Source organism: Leptonotus elevatus, chromosome 1, assembly GCF_054856555.1.
Source record: "Leptonotus elevatus isolate MCC_2025b chromosome 1, RoL_Lele_1.0, whole genome shotgun sequence".
In the NCBI taxonomy this organism is placed as follows: Eukaryota; Metazoa; Chordata; class Actinopteri; order Syngnathiformes; family Syngnathidae; genus Leptonotus; species Leptonotus elevatus.
In genome coordinates, this window is record NC_141239.1 from 45,453,634 (window position 1) to 45,470,936 (window position 17,303).

General features: G+C 39.1%; 1 protein-coding gene across 1 annotated transcript; it reads right to left on the reverse strand.

Moving 5' to 3' along the window:
* Nucleotides 1-4,213: 4,213 nt before the first annotated feature.
* On the reverse strand, nt 4,214-15,984 carry LOC147182451 (uncharacterized). Its single transcript, XM_086081644.1, has 16 exons — nt 15,876-15,984; nt 14,665-14,958; nt 13,425-13,769; nt 13,013-13,336; nt 12,561-12,938; nt 11,763-11,919; nt 10,535-10,557; nt 9,564-9,890; nt 9,166-9,462; nt 7,598-7,909; nt 7,241-7,525; nt 6,837-7,163; nt 6,423-6,740; nt 5,244-5,531; nt 5,004-5,152; nt 4,214-4,353 (listed from the first exon to the last, which is right to left on the reverse strand). The coding sequence occupies exons 1-16, from the start codon at nt 15,964-15,966 to the stop codon at nt 4,345-4,347; spliced, it is 3,924 nt and encodes a 1,307-aa protein (XP_085937770.1). The 5' UTR covers nt 15,967-15,984; the 3' UTR covers nt 4,214-4,344.
* Nucleotides 15,985-17,303: the final 1,319 nt, after the last annotated feature.

Consider the following 17,303-nt stretch of genomic DNA (forward strand, 5'->3'; position numbering starts at 1 on the left):
TACTGTAGCCCTGTTCTCCCTGCGACTTTGCATACTCTTCAGTATGTCTACTCGAGTAATGATGACATCATATTTAAGACACAAGAGTGTCTGTGCTCAACAAACCAACCCAAAAATATCCATTGTCCTGTTTTCCTTTAAATTGGATGCTATGGTCGCCCACCTTTCCCTTCACAGCAAAGTCACGACCGGGGCTGGGTGACTATATATCTGGCTTTCCCTACCACTTGGTGTCACTTCAGAATTATATTTTGCCCAAAGCTGTCATGAGTGTGAGTTATGGTAGCTCACAAGTGATTAAAACAAAGCCCAAATTACACAATGCCAAGGGCCACACAAATTTTAAACTTTTGATGTTGATTAGCGGGCCGCAAACATCATCCGGTGTGCTGCAAATGTTCCCCGGGTTAAGTTTGAGACCCTTGCCATAGAAATACAGCACTGTACAGCTGTTTGTGTAAATAACAAGAAAAGCATAATGCTGCCACTAAAAATAACGGGGCAATATATTTCTGCCATCAATCAAAAGTCAAAAGTATTTTGTCTCTGTACTTAACTACAAGTAAAGTCATGCCTTTTTGCCCATGTACGATTTTTAATCTCATCTCAAAATGTAGCATTTTTTGGAATTGGACTGCTTTTTATAGCGCTTTATCTATACCATATGGTGCTTAAAGCACCTCACATTCACCCTCTCATACACCAGTGGTGCTGCCAGGGCCCGCTGGATCGAACCCACAACCTTACAGATTTATAAAGTGGCAGATTTGCGAGAGAAAAACTTACTTTTTTTTGCACGTATTTACCCATTTTTACAATGGTGTATTAGGGCCACATATAAATATATATTTTTATAGGGCGGGACAATATTCTGAGGAAAAAAACTTGCAAATTTGCCACTTTATAAACTGGCAAATTTAAGATATTTTTTCTCGCAAATGTGCGACTTTATAAAATGAGAGATTTGCGGGAGAAAAGCTTACCTTTTTTTTTTTGCAGTTATTTATCCATTTTTACAACGGCGTATTAGGGCCACGTATAAATATATTTTTTTAGAGGGCGGGACAAAATTCTGAGGAAAAAAACTCGCAAATTTGCCACTTTATAAACTCACAAATAAAAATAAAAAAATCATAAATTTGCCACTTTATAAAGTGGCAAATTTGCGAGAAAAAAAAAACTATATAGTGGTACTACTAAACTATATAGTGGTAGATTTGCGAGAAAAAAACTCATGATATGGTTAATCTATGCTAAAGCAATTACTATCTCCTTATTTGGAAACCCGACCGAAAAGTATTGCCACAAACAGTCAAGCAGTACGCTACATGTATTTCTCGTAAGTTTTTGAGTTTTTTTCTCGCAAATCTGCCACTTTATAAAGTGGCAAATTTGCGAGAAAAAAACCCTGTGAATTTGCAAGTTTAGAAAGTGGCAAATTTGCGACTATAAAGTGGCAAATTTGTAAGGTTTTTTTAGATAATTTTTTTCAGCTGTACATTATGGGGCTTGGCTCAATAAAGGTTGGGAAACAATCATGTTCTAGGACTACAAAAAATATATATATAACAATGCATTTACTGTGTCGTCTGGTTTATACTGTATGTTTGGTTTCAAAAATGACAACAGCAATGTGCAAAAATTATTAGTAGAGCAAGAACAACAATTTAAGTTACATACATAGAAGTAGTAAATAGAAGAAGGTATACTTGAACCTTTTTTGAATGTGAAGATCCTGAGTGTGTGTAGACACAGTTTGTACACCAGGGGTCAGCAGTCTTTTTGAAACTGAGAGTTGCATCTCGGCTTCCCGTTTGACTACCACACTTCAAAATAACACATTTACTCAGCTTGAATTATATGTCGTCATAAATGATTTCCATCTATGTGAAGACACCGATCATGAATCATGATTCCTTACAATAATAAGTTGACGATGTCAAATCCTTATTATCAAATTGACGTGGTATAGGAAAAAGATACATATCAATATGCCATACTTTATTTCTATAAATCTCAGCCAGTGTTTACATTGTCATATGATCACTTTCTACAAAATTCCTAAGCAATCACAATGCTCCTTTACTGTTGAGCTATTTTTAGAACATTCCAGCTCGTGTGGTCCTTGGTGACATTGTGTACAGTATATTAAACGGTTTCCCAACACCTTGCAGCTCAAAACCTTGTTTGTCCACAGGATCCAAACTTAACAGATAAACTATATGATGCATATGTAACATAATTAAGTGATAGACATTCATTTATTACCATATACATAAATTGAAACGCTTTTCCAAGGAACCTGCTTGATGTTCAAGAAGCTAATTTTCAACCTTTTACTTTGACATTTCTTCACTTACCGAACCTTTCTCCATAGGACATTTACATTTGTCTCTATAGAGAGCCTCATGGGTTTCCTTTTTAAAAAAATTTTTTTCATAGATTGATACAGAAAGATGACCACTCAAGAGTTGAAATGGTTGTGAGTATAGGACAATACAGTGGTCATCGACAGTGACCTAGTCTCAGGCAGCCTGCTGGGCATGATGCCATATGCTTCCCAATTGCCGGCCCCTTGGCAGTTAGGTTGGCATCCGTGTGCTGCATGCGTCCACATCCCAGCAACAGCGTCACCGATTTGGGCTGGCTCTCTCAGGTCCCCGGCCAATCATACACAGACAGAGACAAATAATTCCAGAGGTAGCCAATAGTGATCCTGGATGTGCCGAGTGTCATCCCTCCCAAATGGAAATTCCTTAAACCCACCATATACACAAAACACAGACAGTGTATACATAGTGGGTGTCTGCACATCCTTGTGTTTACATAAATGTGTGTTGGAAAGAAGAGATAAAACCGGTCTCTTGATTTTCAAGTGAATGTTTTGCTTTATACTCCCAAGTAGGAGCGGTTAAGGCCTGACATTTTCTTTTTTGCATCTCAAGTGATCCTTTCACATGAAGCTTTCAAACACCAATTTTGGCTTTGGCTCTCTCTAGTGGTCGTTGGAAGAACTGAGGGTGTGCTTTAGGTATGTTATTATCAATGAAAGAAAAATCTTATTTTTAATCCTGTATATTTTATCATCACAGACAGATTTTTTTTTTAAAAAAAGGACAAATTTGCAGCTGCCTTTTTTTTTGCACTTATGTATCCATTTTTACAATGGCGTATTAGGGCCATGTATAAATATATATTTTTTAGAGGGCGAGGGCAATGTTCTCGCACATTTGGGACTTTATTAAGTGGCAAATTTGCGAATTTATAAAGTGGCAAATTTGCGAATTTATAAAGTGGCAAATTTGCGACTTTGTGGTAGATTTGCGAGAGAAAAAAAACTCAGAAACTTACAAGAAATGCACGTAGCGTAGCTATAGTCTAATCATGTGAGGATTTGTTGGTGGTTAATCGGACAATGTTTATAAAATGAAAAGGCAGGATGTAGATGGATTCATTCTTAAAGTAAAACTTTACTCGTCATTCACCGCAGCCAAAGCGACAAAAACTTCCTGATCCTCTATCAGCTGACTAACACTATCCAATCAAATGCTAGCATACCATAGGTAAATGCAAGTGAATGACGGAGAGCAGCACATTCGACACATCAATTTAGATACTTGTACAAAAAAATATCAAATTTGTATGAATGTGTAAATAATAATTCTGGAAACATAAATGTACAAGTAAATATACATTTTAACAAATTAACTTAAATGCTTGATCGTCCGGGTGTGGACCTTCGCAAAGCGAGGCGTCTTTGTCGCTGGCCAGTGGCCGTACACAACGGTTTAAAGAGCGAATGCTTAACATGTTATGGTTAATCTATGCTAAAGCAATTACTATCTCCCTATTTGGAAACCCGACCGAAAAGTATTGGCACAAACAGTCGAGTAGTACGCTATGTGTATTTCTTGTAGGTTTTTTAGTTTTTTTCTCGCAAATCTGCCACTATATAAAGTGGCAAATTTGCCCCTTTATAAAGTTGCAAATTTGCGAGAAAAAACTAGTAAATTGGCGAGATTATAAAGTGGCAAGTGGCAAAATTGCAAGTTTTTTTCTCTGAATATTGCCCCCGCCCTCTAAAAAAAAAGAAAATTATACGTGGCCCTAATACGCCGTCATACATTTTCTACTGTAATGCTTACTGTATTCTGGTATATTGAGGGGACTATACTACCATAAGGAAACTGCAATTTCTGCTTTTAGATTGTTGAACATCAGTGATGTGAAACTCTTAAGAGTAACAATAATAGCACAAATAGAACACTCATAGATATTTAATTGGTCAGCAATCATCAAAAATCCACGCAGAAGACCTCAATAGCATCCGTTCTGGTGACACAATTATTTCGTCTGAAGAAAGAAAAAAGGAAGGATGTCAGGATATTAGTTAATATTAGTGCTGTCAAAGTTATAGCATTAACTGATTAATTAATCACAAAAAATTCTCATATTAATCATGAATTAACACAGATTAATCGCACTATTAATTTTGACCATAGATTATCCTTTAGCGTGACAGCGGATGACTACGTTAAAGGAAGCACAGGTTGTGTTTGAGCAATAAACATAATTACATGCATTAAAGTAAAGCATTTAATAAATGTTTGCGTATCACATTTAGAATATTTGTTCATGTCAAAATATTGGGGTCATTTTAAATGATGTAAGTAATTAACTGATTAGAAAAAAGAGGAAAATGAGAGTGTGCAGTGATCCAAAAATGTTGAAAACGTCCTCATAACATTAATTGTCAAAAGAATTAACACATAACAGGTAATCTTCAAATTTGGCGGGAACATTTTTTCGATTCAAAAAGCTTTTTTAATTAAGCGATTAATCGTGATTAATCAAAATTCTAAAATGTGATTAATCTGATTAAAATCTTGAATCGTTTGACAGCTCTAGCTAATATACAAATGAGCAAAGAATGTCATCAGATGATATATATAAATCAGTTTTAGAACGGTTTTAGTAAAAAAATGGGAAACTTTGTTTCTCACCTTAACCAGCGTGGCCAAGACACTATAGATGATGGAAATGAGAAAAAGCACAAGGAATGTGGCAGACATATACCAACTTTCCACATTGATGTCTTGATTAACAACTGCATGAGCAATGTCGTCCAATACGTTGCAATCTGGCAAAATCACTGACAAAAATAAAAATGGATGTGATTATGCTTCGAAACATAAAGTGCTGTGATCAATGTGGCGGACAGTCATGGATCATTTAATTAGTACCTGGATTTGTTACATTCAAGGTCAGCGTGAGGGTTGCATGTGTCACCCTGCAGGTGTGGACCGCCCCAGGTAACAGGTCGACTTGGGACAGGTGAAGGCGGCTCTGGATGCTGAACTTTCCATCGGGGCCTCTGCTGGGTTGACTGGTGTTGAAGTACAACAGCTCAACGGTGTCATCAAGAAACCAGGAGACGTTAATAGAGGCCGGACTGAAGCCGAACACCAGGCACACAAGTTCACCTGAACCCCGCAGCAAGATGGCGGAAGGATGGCTGGGAGTCACTGTGGCTGGACATGAAGTCATTTATTGTCATGGAGGGATAAACATTAAGATTTGGATTCTGCTCATTGTAAAATGGAGAAAATAATCATAAAGTGGTGCCCGTCTTTTTCATGTTGTTTCGTGACATGCAAAGCCTTGTTCTGTAGATTGCAATAAAGTAAAAAAAAAAAAAATTGTCTTCTTCGCTGATTCTTCTTCTACGCTTTCCGTTAACTCCCGGTGGCTGCGCTACAGCGCCACTCCAGACTTGGCATATACATTACAGCCATTAAACGTCCTCAGCGTCTTATAGTTTTTTTTCTACATCTACAAATGTAAATTTAAACTCTACCATGCAAAATGAAAGTCATATATCACCAGCACCCAAAAACACCACTGGCTTTTCTGGGAGTTCGCAAAGTGGAAAAGTGTGCTGTGGTCTGACGAGTCCATTCAAAATGGGTGTATGTTTGCAAAACATTAGTTTTAACATTTAATATGTTGGCTATGTAGTGTAGTTTAGACAACATTCCAACTTAAGTGGAATTGGGATTTGTAGATAACTGAACTGAACTGCAGTCTAAACCAGCATTTCCCAACCCTGGTCCTCTGGGAACACTATCCAGCCGGTCTCCCTTCTCCAACACAGGTGAGGATAGTTATCAGGCTTCTCCACAGCCAGCCGATGAACTAATCATTGGAATCACCTGGGTTGCAATAGGGAGACCTGGAAAACAGGCCGGATAGCGTTCCCCGAGGACCAGGGTTGGGAAATGCTGGCCTAAGCCATTTTATTTAGGCTCACAACACAAAGCAAAAAAACGATTAAGACAATATACTGCTCAAAACTTGAAAAACTCGTAGGTTGGGGCGCCACTGTAAAACATTATGAAATTTGACAAACAATTTGAGCTCACCAAACACATCCTCAATTGTGCTTGTAAAAGGTGTTTCAGATGACTCGTGTCTGACAGAACAAGAATAGCTGGATCCCCAGTCGTCACTCTTTGATACATTGAGCCTGCTGCTCATTGAAAAAGTGCTGCTACTGCTGTATTTCCATGAAGGGCTGTTAGTGTATGCAAGCGGTGGCAGTCTTCGGCCATCTTGCTCCCAGTACACTATCTTGTTATCTGGGTAAAATCCAGAAACCAGGCAAGTAAGTGTGAGGTCATCGGAGGTTGACAGCTCAGAGACGGTCGGTGGTATTATGCGCACTGTTGGTGGATTCAAGTCTAGAGGAACACAAAGAGAGATAAAGTCAATGTTGATGCTTTGTTGGTCATTAAATTGTGCCAAGACTGCAATTGCACAAAACAAAACGACAATACCTTTGCTTTTGCTTACGCGACCCTCGTATCCCTGTTTGGAACACTTGTGTTTCGCCTCGCAAGACACTTGTTTATATGCATCCCAGTCACTTGCTAACACATTGAGGAAACTCCGAAGGGACTGTGTGTCATTGCCGTGACTGGTCGGCTTCTCCGTATGAGAATTTTGGAAATATTTCTTCCCATCCACTTTCCAGGAAATGGATAAATGATCAAGATCAACTCCGAGCAAAAGACAAGTGACGGTAACTTGATCCCTCTGCTTAGACTCTGCGAGTGGTGGTCCTTGAATATACATGTCAACTTTTTGAAATGATGATGGGATTACTGTAAAAATACATAGAATGGATATTTTTAGATTCTATCGTACTCACTTATGCGTATAATGTTAGGCAAGCATTTACCTGAGCAGAAGTTGAGGGTTTTTCTGACATTTTTATTCAGCCATCTATCAGACACTTCACAAGTGAATACTTTCCCAGTTTGCCACTCTGCTTGCTCTATGTCAAGTTGACTGGCCACAGACACACGTCCATCCGCACTCATGCTGATGTTGGTCATTGATGGAGGTCTTTGCTGAGACTTACTGAACCATATGATTTGAGGGTTGAAGCCCCATCCAGAGCATAGCAGTCTCTGGGGTCTTGACTCTTCACTGGGGACCAGAAAGAGCTCCACCGACGGCTCCACTGATAAAAGATCACATACTGATAAGGAAAACACATAGATATGAAAGCAGCTCTCATGAATTAGCCACTCACCAAAAATGTTGTCAATGGTGTTTGACTGGAAAGTGCTAGAGAATCCTTGGTTGACTTTACAGGTGACACGAGTGTCATTTTTCATGAATGACTTTGGCAAACTGAAATGTGGACTGACGGAATGTGGGCCTGGGGCTTTAGAGAGTGCAACATAGTGTTTGTCAGAAATATCGACACCATTGGCCTGAAAGTTGACGTAGAGGTCAACAGCATCAAGTTGCGTGACGTCACATTCAAACACAGCTCCGTCTGTCTTCTGCAAATCGGCAAGAGATCGCCTGATCACCACTGATGGAGCGTTCACTGCAGGCTCTGCTCGGTCATGACAGGACAACATCAGAGTCTTCAGTCTGGCAGGTCTTTTACTCTCAAACAGAGGTGGCAAATCCAGGTCCAGAAAGGAAAAACCTTGTCACAGTTTGCCTCTAGCCACAGGTAAGCAAGCTTGGTTGAGTAGAAGCATCTGTGGCTAAAGTCTTTAATAGCTTGATTTAGCCACAGGTGCTTCTACTCAGACAAGCTAGTTTACCTGCCGGTTGAGTAGAAGCACCTGTGGCTTAAATCAAACTGTTAAGGCTTTAGCTTCCCCAGTGTGTTAGCAAGTGACCGACAAGTAAGCGAGCTCTTTCCTGCCGGTTGAGTAGAAGCATCTGTGGCTAAAGTCTTTAACAGCTTGATTTAGCCACAGGTGCTTCTACTCAACCAAGCTTGCTTACCTGCCAGTTGAGTAGAAGCACCTGTGGCTAAAGCCTGTTAGATTATTAACATTGTTTTTCTGTTTCAATTTATATTTTAATTGTTTTTTATATTAGTTAGAGATGTGTAATAATAAGACAAGAGTTCATTCATATGTTAGTCAATCTATAGTCTTTGTTCTCTTCCCTGGGGAAGTAAGGTTTCTGATTCAATCTAAATGAGGGGATGTCTGTAAATGCAAATCAGAGGTCTGTCCATAAAAATTCCTGGTGCGAGGGGGCGCTGGGGGCCAATTGTTTACCCACATCTGGAGTGGACTAAGATAGGAACTGAAGTAAGATAATCAAGTTGTATTTCACTCTGCTGACAGGACAAGATGAAAGGGGGGGAGTAAACTGTTTTTGTATAAGTAAGGGAGAGCGGAAAGAGAGGACACACTTCTAGACCAGATGCTGTTTGAGCAAGGATCTTAAGTGTCTTCAGAATTCTGAAAATAAAGCTGGCAAAACTTCTTCACAGATCTCAACTTTGAGTTTTATTTGAACACGCAGGAAATCAAAGAAACGATTTCTAACAAGCCTTAACAACTTGGCTTTAGCCACAGGTGCTACTTCTCAACTTCCTCAATGTGTTAGCAAGTGCCCGGCAGGTAAGCAACCTCCTTCCTGCTGGTTGAGTAGAAGCGCATGTGGCTAAAGTCTTAACATTCTTGATTTAGCTACAGGTGCTTCTACTCAACTGGCGGATAAATAAACTCTCATCTGCCAGTTGAGTAGAAGCACCTGGAGCTAAAGCTAAACGGTTTTCCTTTTTGGACCAGGATTTGCCACCTTTACTCTCAAATGTATGTTGATTTTCCTCATGGCGCCTACCTGAAATGGCTATGATCTCCTCAATATCTGAGAAGCAGCGATGCTCCACTTTACATTTCACACTCTTCATTTGCTTCCACAGATCTGCCGATACTGTCAGATTACTGACGATGTGAGATGCGTTGTTGTAGTGGCTCGCTTGGTTGTAAGTGTCTGCTGTGCCCTCCGCCAGCAATGTAACAACGGCATCCAATGCGGTGCGCACCCAACATATTGCTTTCACTTCAGATGTTTCCATCATGACGGCCTTGAAGCTGGGAAGCTCCACATGAACGGAGGGAGGGTTGTTTGCCTGAGCTGCCAGACGACATAACATGTTCATTGTTGCCAGTATGACTGTACTTTATTTGTGATGTATTGATGAGAGACTACAGCCGTACAACTACATTCATACTTACTTTCACAAATACTGATGGACTTTTTCACTTCTACTTTGTTTTGATTTGACCTGCATGTAAAACTGGAGCCACTTTTCCACTCTCTCACAGTCGGCTCAATCTCACTGATGAGAGTGAAGGTTTTGGATTCTTTCACCACACTCTGGAATTTCCTGACGGTGGTTTGCACAGCATCTACCTTTTGGTTGTCCTGTAGCCACTCAACACTCAGCGTGTCCGGAAAGAAGCCACTTATGATGCACAAAAGTTTGACGGCGGGGGCTCCCAATTTTTCCTCCCACAGTGGATACAACGTCATGTCTGGAGGCACCGTAATCTCTGCTGACACTGAAATTGTAGGTTTTATTTGAACTTCATTTCTTTCTGAAGTCAATGTTGTTGTTGTTCATTGCAAATTTAGACATACAGGCACATACCTTCAGATTGTTGACTCAACTCAAGTCATTGGTTTTAGGTCAGAGGACAGAGTTTTACTTTGACAGTGCCTGGTATCGAACAGTCAGGTGGAAATGGGGCTGGCATGCGTGAGTAGAGGCATCAGCACAAGCAGCAGGTGAAAGCATTGAGGGCGGGGGGGGGAAACACAAACACGCGCATACCGAGAGAGAGAGCGAGAAAGAGAAAAGAGCACCAAACACAGAAGTGAAACAGTATGGAAGGAACTATGCGTGACTGGCAGCAGGTGTGAGCAGGCCTGATGGCACACACAGTTGTGAGAAACACATTTCAATACTTTTTGTTATTCAAATCTCCTTCTAACCCCCTGTTGAATCCAGGTGCTAACATGATGTGAATGTTTTACAATTTCGGACATGAAGAGAGAAACCAAGCATGGCGGATATTCCCGCTGACATCATTTTTATATTTATTTAAAAAAAAGTTGTAAAGAAGTAAATCATTTGTACATGCACACTTATTTCTTAAATGGTAAATACAGTGTGCATCCAAGAGACAATTTTTACAGACAATACCTGGTTTGTTTTTTTCATTTGACCTGAAAAATAAAATAAGACAAATCAATATCCATCCTCTTAATAATAATAATAATAATAATTGTATAAAGAGATATGAACAGCACGTACTGTACAGTGGATAGAAAAAGTCTTCACGCCCCTTTTCAAATGCAGAATTTTGCCATATGAAAAATTGAATGTTAAATAATTTTTCACCAATGTGCCAATTTAATGTCTATTACAACCTGTACATCTTTTAGAGAGGGGAAGTAAGAATAAACAACTGACATAATGTGGTTGCACAAGTGTGCACACCCTCCTACAACTGGAGATTTTGCTGTGTTGAATGAAAATGAACCAATCACATTCAAACTCATGATAAATGCAAGTCAGCACACACCTCCCATCATTTCAAGTGTGTCTTACACCAAATAAAATTTTACTGGTGCTTCATACAGACGCAATGTTCACCTATTTCCAAAATTTGTTTTGGACTTCATTTTGTCAGATCGTTCAAATGTCCAAGTAGATCACAGTCATGTCTTATGAATTGAATACATCTATGGGATGTTATTTGACCAACTTTACAAAATACTCTGACAATATGAGTAGGATTCATTTTAATTCAGCATTTTAAGAGTCAATCACACTTAAAAAGTTAGCACGGTGCTTAGGTGTGCTAACTTAAATGCCAAGTTCGGTTAAATCTACTTCACCAGCGGTTAAAAAATGAACCAGGTTTTGAACAACGGGGCACAGATGTTTTAGTAGGCTTGCCGCTTTTCCTGATTAAAAAAAAAGAAAGTATACTAGGCAATATACTGCCCCTACTTGCTAAAAGTTCCTACAGCTACTTTATTGTTGACCAGTCCATTTTGGACTGGAGGGCCGTCCAGTTCTTGGTAATGTTTTCTCCACTTGAGGAAAACTGTCATATCTATATTCTACCTGATATATTTGAACACTGACCCGAACCATCTGATGCTGTGGGAAATCTCTGCAGAGCATGGCTTGTGTTGTAAAATGTGTCCGGAAAATCCCACAAGAAGCTGCACTTTACTTGCAGTTAATGGTTACTGATTTTGAACAGATTTATCTTGGTCTCATTTTTTATATATGTCACCTAGTATTTCAACAGGGGTGTGTTGACTTTTTATACACACTTTGTATATTGATATCAATGTGTTGTTTTGTAATGGCATTGCTGGATTCTTAAAGCTTTTACAGTGTGACAATATGATATCACCTTGAAAACAGTCGTTCCAATGCTGAAGAGTAGCGTGATGAGGAAGAGAAGGATGAAGGTGAGCGCTGTGTTTCCCATGTTATCTTGCTCTGCATCCACAGCATTGCTCCATTGGTGGTTTGTCTCCACCAGGACGTCTGGTGGACGTACATTAGTACTTCAGTTAAAGCTCCAAATAAAGTATGCACCATTTTCAACGATAACTCCTCAAACAATTACCAGTCTGTTGCTCTTTGACAGCAGAAACAGTCAGCTTCTACTGTTTGTTGAAAAGCCCAATAGAAAAATGGGCAAAATACTGATTTTGTCACCTAAAATAATGCCAGACTGGAGACCCTGAAGTGCTTTTGAAAGCCTTCATTATTTGTGTGGCATGTATGACTTTAACTTTGTGTTTTTAAACACACACATTTTTATGTGTGACAAAAGAGACCGTGTTTGACCATTTGTTGTTGTTGTTTTGTTCGGGTGGCAAGAGCCAGCAGAGGAAGAAGACGAGCACAAGGACAAGTCACACAAATACTGCTAATGTATTTCTACAAGAACATATTAATGTGTTAAACTCCAACATACTGAAATATGTGTTGCATTAATGAAGTCGCATTCAGCAATAAATATATGCTAAAAAATAAAGACATGGACAGCTTGCGACATACAACAGTTGCAATGTATTTTTTTTTATTTGTATTTTAAATTTGCATTTAAAGACAACACAAAATGTGGATTAACAAGCAGCAAACATTAAAGAGCATAACAGGAGAAGACAAAGTGACACACAAGACATCTACTCAGTCTTGCACATTTCAGGGTCGAACATGTTGAAGTTGGCCGCGTTGCTTTTCTGGGCAGACGTGTACGTAATGGACCTGACTATGACATTGGAAGTGGTGGCCAGTGATTCGTGGTAAAGGATGCAGCTGTAGACCACATCAAATTTTTGCCACTGCTCTAGGTTGAGCGTTAACTGGCCATAGACTGAATATGAGCCTTGGCTTTCGACAGGTTCGGTGATACTGTGAATGGAGGTGGAGTTTATGGGCTCGTCATCGACAAGCCAAGACACCAGAACCTCGTGAGGGAAGAAGTCTTTTGCAAAGCAAGTCAGGGTAACCGTGTCTGTTTTACTATGTTCCACTGGAGCCATCATAAAAAGTGTAGGACGCTGCAAAGGTTTATCTGCAAGAATGACAAAACATGTGCAAACAAGGGCCCAAACACAAACTTTTGCCGGAGAACGACAGATTTCTTACCAATAGTTCTTTCGTAGGATTTCTTTAGCGGGAGCCCGATATCTGAACGCAGCACAACACAGTTGCGCTTGATCCCGTTGCGCCATTCGTCATACGTGATGTCAAGGAGAGTGCGAAATACGCCCGTTTGGCCTGCTGGGGGCGATATTGAGGTACCGGCCATATTCTTCCCGTCCTGGCTCTCCCAAGAAATACTCTGCACAGCCACAGACGGCTGTTTGATGTTGACTTCACAGATCACAGTTCCTCTTTTTTGCAAGAACATCTTCTCCATGGTGGGGCCCGTGATCCTCATGGTTACATCTGCATTGGAGAATTCTTCACCTGTCGAAATGACAATTATTTAACATCATTTTAAAGCCTGCTTTAACGAATGGACTCCATTTCAAAGGAAAAGCAGAAATGTACTCACTGGATGAAATAGACGCACACTTGTGGATGACGTATGACGTGACAAAAACATCCCCCTGTGCACCTTTCCCTTTAAACTCACACGTTATGTTGGTGTCACGTGACCACTGGTTGGAATTGAGCGTGAGAAAGCTGGCGGCACTGTAAAGTGTCATTCCATTCGCGCCCTTTCTGGCCTCAGAATGAGTCTTGATTTCGTCTAATCTGTTGGAGATGTCCACTCCGTTTTTCAGCCATTTGAACCCATAAACATTTGGGGAAAAATCTTTGGCAAAGCAGGCAAAAGAGGCCTCTTCTTGCCCATCAGGAGTGGCCAACACTTTAACAGTTGGCAACCTGTAGGCCTCTGAAAAACAAACATAGTGACAAATATATGTTTGCGCAGTACAAGACTACGCATTTATGCACAAGCAGGCATGATAGTGAGACAAGACCGTACATACAGTATACACACTGAGGCAAGCAAGCATAGATGAAACCCATGTTAGTTATTCACACACTGCTGGTGATTCAGGGAGATACGGGGGAAAAAAAGCAAGAAACAATTTCGACGGTCAGCAGCTGCACAAGGAGGATTCCGACATTCCTTTCCACCTCACTGTTTGTTTACCAGAACAAAAAAAAATGGATATGTTGTGCTATTTAATTGAGTGGCAGTTTCTGTTAGTGTCATCTAATGAGCATCCTTGTGTGAATTTATGGGTTTTTTTTTATAATCAGCAGGTCAGGATGAATGTGGATTTTCATTTAACATTTCATGCCAGTTACCGCCTGACTTGCTCTAATTAATCAACATCATTGAATGACCAGAAAAGCTTTTGTAGCTTTATTCCGTCACCATCTTAAAATAATTGCCTAAGTCATTTTTTTTGTTGCAAAAAACATAATTTTTTTGCCTAAATTATCTACTCATGATGCAAATGGTTCCATTTTTTTTGTGTTTCCTGGAAAATCTGAATTAAATGACTTAGGCAATTATTTTAAGAAGGCGTCAATATGCAATTTTTAAATTGTGTTTTCAAAAAATAATTAAATATATGTCAATGTCACAATTGCAATAAAAAGAACAGCAGTACTGTAATTGTCACGGAAATCCTCAATTTAAATAATAATAATAATTTAAATATACTTCTACAAATGCCATGCGCACTTATCTTACATCCAAAACACGATGTTATACAACATGCATTCAAAACCACCTTTAATAATCTTTGTTTAAAAAAAAAAGAGAAAAGTATTACCTTCTTTTTTGCTCATCACCGCTTCAACATCTGCAGTCGAATGTTTGGCAACACATCGGAATTTTGCCCTGTTATCCCAGTCCGCTTTCGTCACCTGGATTTGACTGACTCCCGTGAAGAGGTTGTTGTTCTCCACGGAAGGGTACTGAACAAAGTCAGTTAAGGTGTTTCCGTCTTGGCTCCAGGTGAAGGTCAATGGAGAGGGTGTGAAGCCAGTGGCGAGACAACCAAGGCTGAGTATGGCCCCGGAGCCACATTGCATCAGAGGGAAGACGGTCGGTCTGATTGGTGTACCTGGCAAAAGACATATTTGATCCATCATTGAAATCAAAACCACAGTATTTGTAAGTAAGGAAATTGCACTTCAATCATTTTAAGCATGAAATATCACTTGCTAATTCAGCCTCTTTTTTTTTTTAAATTCATAACACGATATGGAAAAGGATCAACAAAAACTTTGCTTTGTATAAGACAGTGATTCCCAAACTTTATGGAGCCAAGGCAAAAATCATTAATTTGTCATTTCAACTTCTATAAGTCGCTGGCATAGGAAATGAGATACATTATTTGTTATAAAGAATCTTTTTTTTTGTTGCCAAATTTGATTATTCCACACAACACACTAATGTGACCCAGCACACAGTTTAAGAATCATTGAAACATCTATTAATTGACATTTTACTCAACTGGGAGACAAAGTTGAGTACACGTTTTAACATGAAACCAGTTTAACTGAAGACTTAAACAATTTGCTATTTTCTAAAACTAAAATATATATATTTTTTGCCTTAATTTCAGTTGTGCGAGTTGAATATGAATTGATAAAACATGTCACTAAAACTGTTGTATGACAGATCTGTTCAAAATACAATGAATATTTGATCAATCATTGTTAGGCTTAAAAATTACACATTTCCGCTGTTCAGCAGCCTAGACTACTTGACATTACTCACTCATCAGTCATGCTTAAATGATAAAAGAATGGCAAAAAAAAAACCACCTCTAAATTTGGCATGTATGACAGAATAACAACACAATAACAATATATCACAATTTCCAGCCACAAAACATTTACTTACCTGCCGTTACTGTGACTTTGGTTCCTTTGCCCCAGTAGTCATAAGCACCATCACATTGACCAAATACAAGTGCAATGTAATACAAAAACTATGAGGCAGTTTTTCAGACACAAAACATCAATTACTACTTACCAGATGTAACTGTGACTTGGGTTCCTTTACCCCAGTAGTCGAAGTAGCTACACAGTGATAAAATGTAATTTGTTGCCAATGCAAATACCATGAAATGAACACACACACAAAAAAAATGAATACAGGAAAACTAGTTCCTCAAATAAGTACTGTGTTTCTCAATCACCTCCCTTGAGATGTTGATTTCCTGTCATCTTGATTGTGTGTAATCCAACGGTTAGCGAGAATGAATGAGTCCTTGATCAAAAATCATGAACCAATAGAAATAGATCTGGCTTCAGAGCCTTGGGTCAAACTATCCCTACATTTATATTCACTAATCAGAATGAAGAAAGTCATTTTATTTGAATGAAAACGAATAAAATGACTAAAACTAAAGTTGACCCCCCCCCCCCCCAAAAAAAAAAAAACATTACTTTAATGTTTGTAAAACTAACCAAAACTATGACTAGCGAAAATATCCTATGTTTTCATCTTGTCAAACAATTTCATACATGAGTTTTCGGGGTTTATTTTAAATATATTTATTATGATATTAGTTGGGCCCATTGTAAGCATTTCACCTTGTGAGATTGGTTAGGTATGGCAAAACAATACCGTTTTGTTGACTTTGTTTTGAGTTTGATTTTGTTTTGTCATGTTTTCCTTGGGTGCCTTTTTTCATGTCTTGTCTTGCTCGTTATGTTTTTGTTTCCACCAGCTCTCGTCCCTTGTGTCAACCAGTCAGCTTCCCCTAACTATTTGTGTCTTGTCCAGGTGTACCTCGTTCTCACGTCAGTATGCTTGTATTAAACCTGCATTCGAGCATTTCCGACTTCATACCAGGAAGTATGCACGGGAACGTCACGTTAAACTCGGAAAGTCGGGCAGGAGGAACACTTCTCCGCCCGGTTTAAATCTGACATCACTTGAAAATGACTTACCCTATACAGACAAAGTCCATGAATGGCGAAACATAATTTATACAATTATAAACATATCCATTTATTTATTATAACATTCATTTAGTTTTTCGAAAAAGTAACTTTACATAACCCAATGTGATTTCAACTGACTGTGTTAACCAATCCATCCCAGTCCTTCCCCTGCAGGCTGCCTGACCCACGTAGTGTGGTAGCTGCTCAAGTCATATGATATTCATTGATTATGATAAGCTTGAAAAGGCATTAAAATGACAAAAATCAAGCGTGTGTGACCCATCTTATTGTGGCAATTAGTAACGTTTTAGTTTTGCCAATTAGAAGTACCTCAAAGTGATTCCTAATTATGTTGATTCTTTATCAGGAGTAAAAATGAAAACACATTCAAATTCATTCTCAGGTTCATGTCTCAATTCTCTCACAAAAAATGCAAAACAGGAAGCATCAAAAACATGCTAACTAATCATGTCTCTCTAATGACATACGAGTGTTACACGTTTTCGTTCTT

Bases quoted from the DNA above. Each gene is read 5' to 3' on its own strand.
- LOC147182451 (XM_086081644.1), bottom strand. From the start codon at position 15,966: ATGGTATTTGCATTGGCAACAAATTACATTTTATCACTGTGTAGCTAC. The intron at 13,337-13,424 runs GTGAGTACATTT...TCATTTCGACAG, and splicing joins GTGTGCGTCTATTTCATCCA to GTGAAGAATTCTCCAATGCA. The intron at 9,463-9,563 runs GTAAGTATGAAT...GTCGTCTGGCAG, and splicing joins GTCCATCAGTATTTGTGAAA to CTCAGGCAAACAACCCTCCC.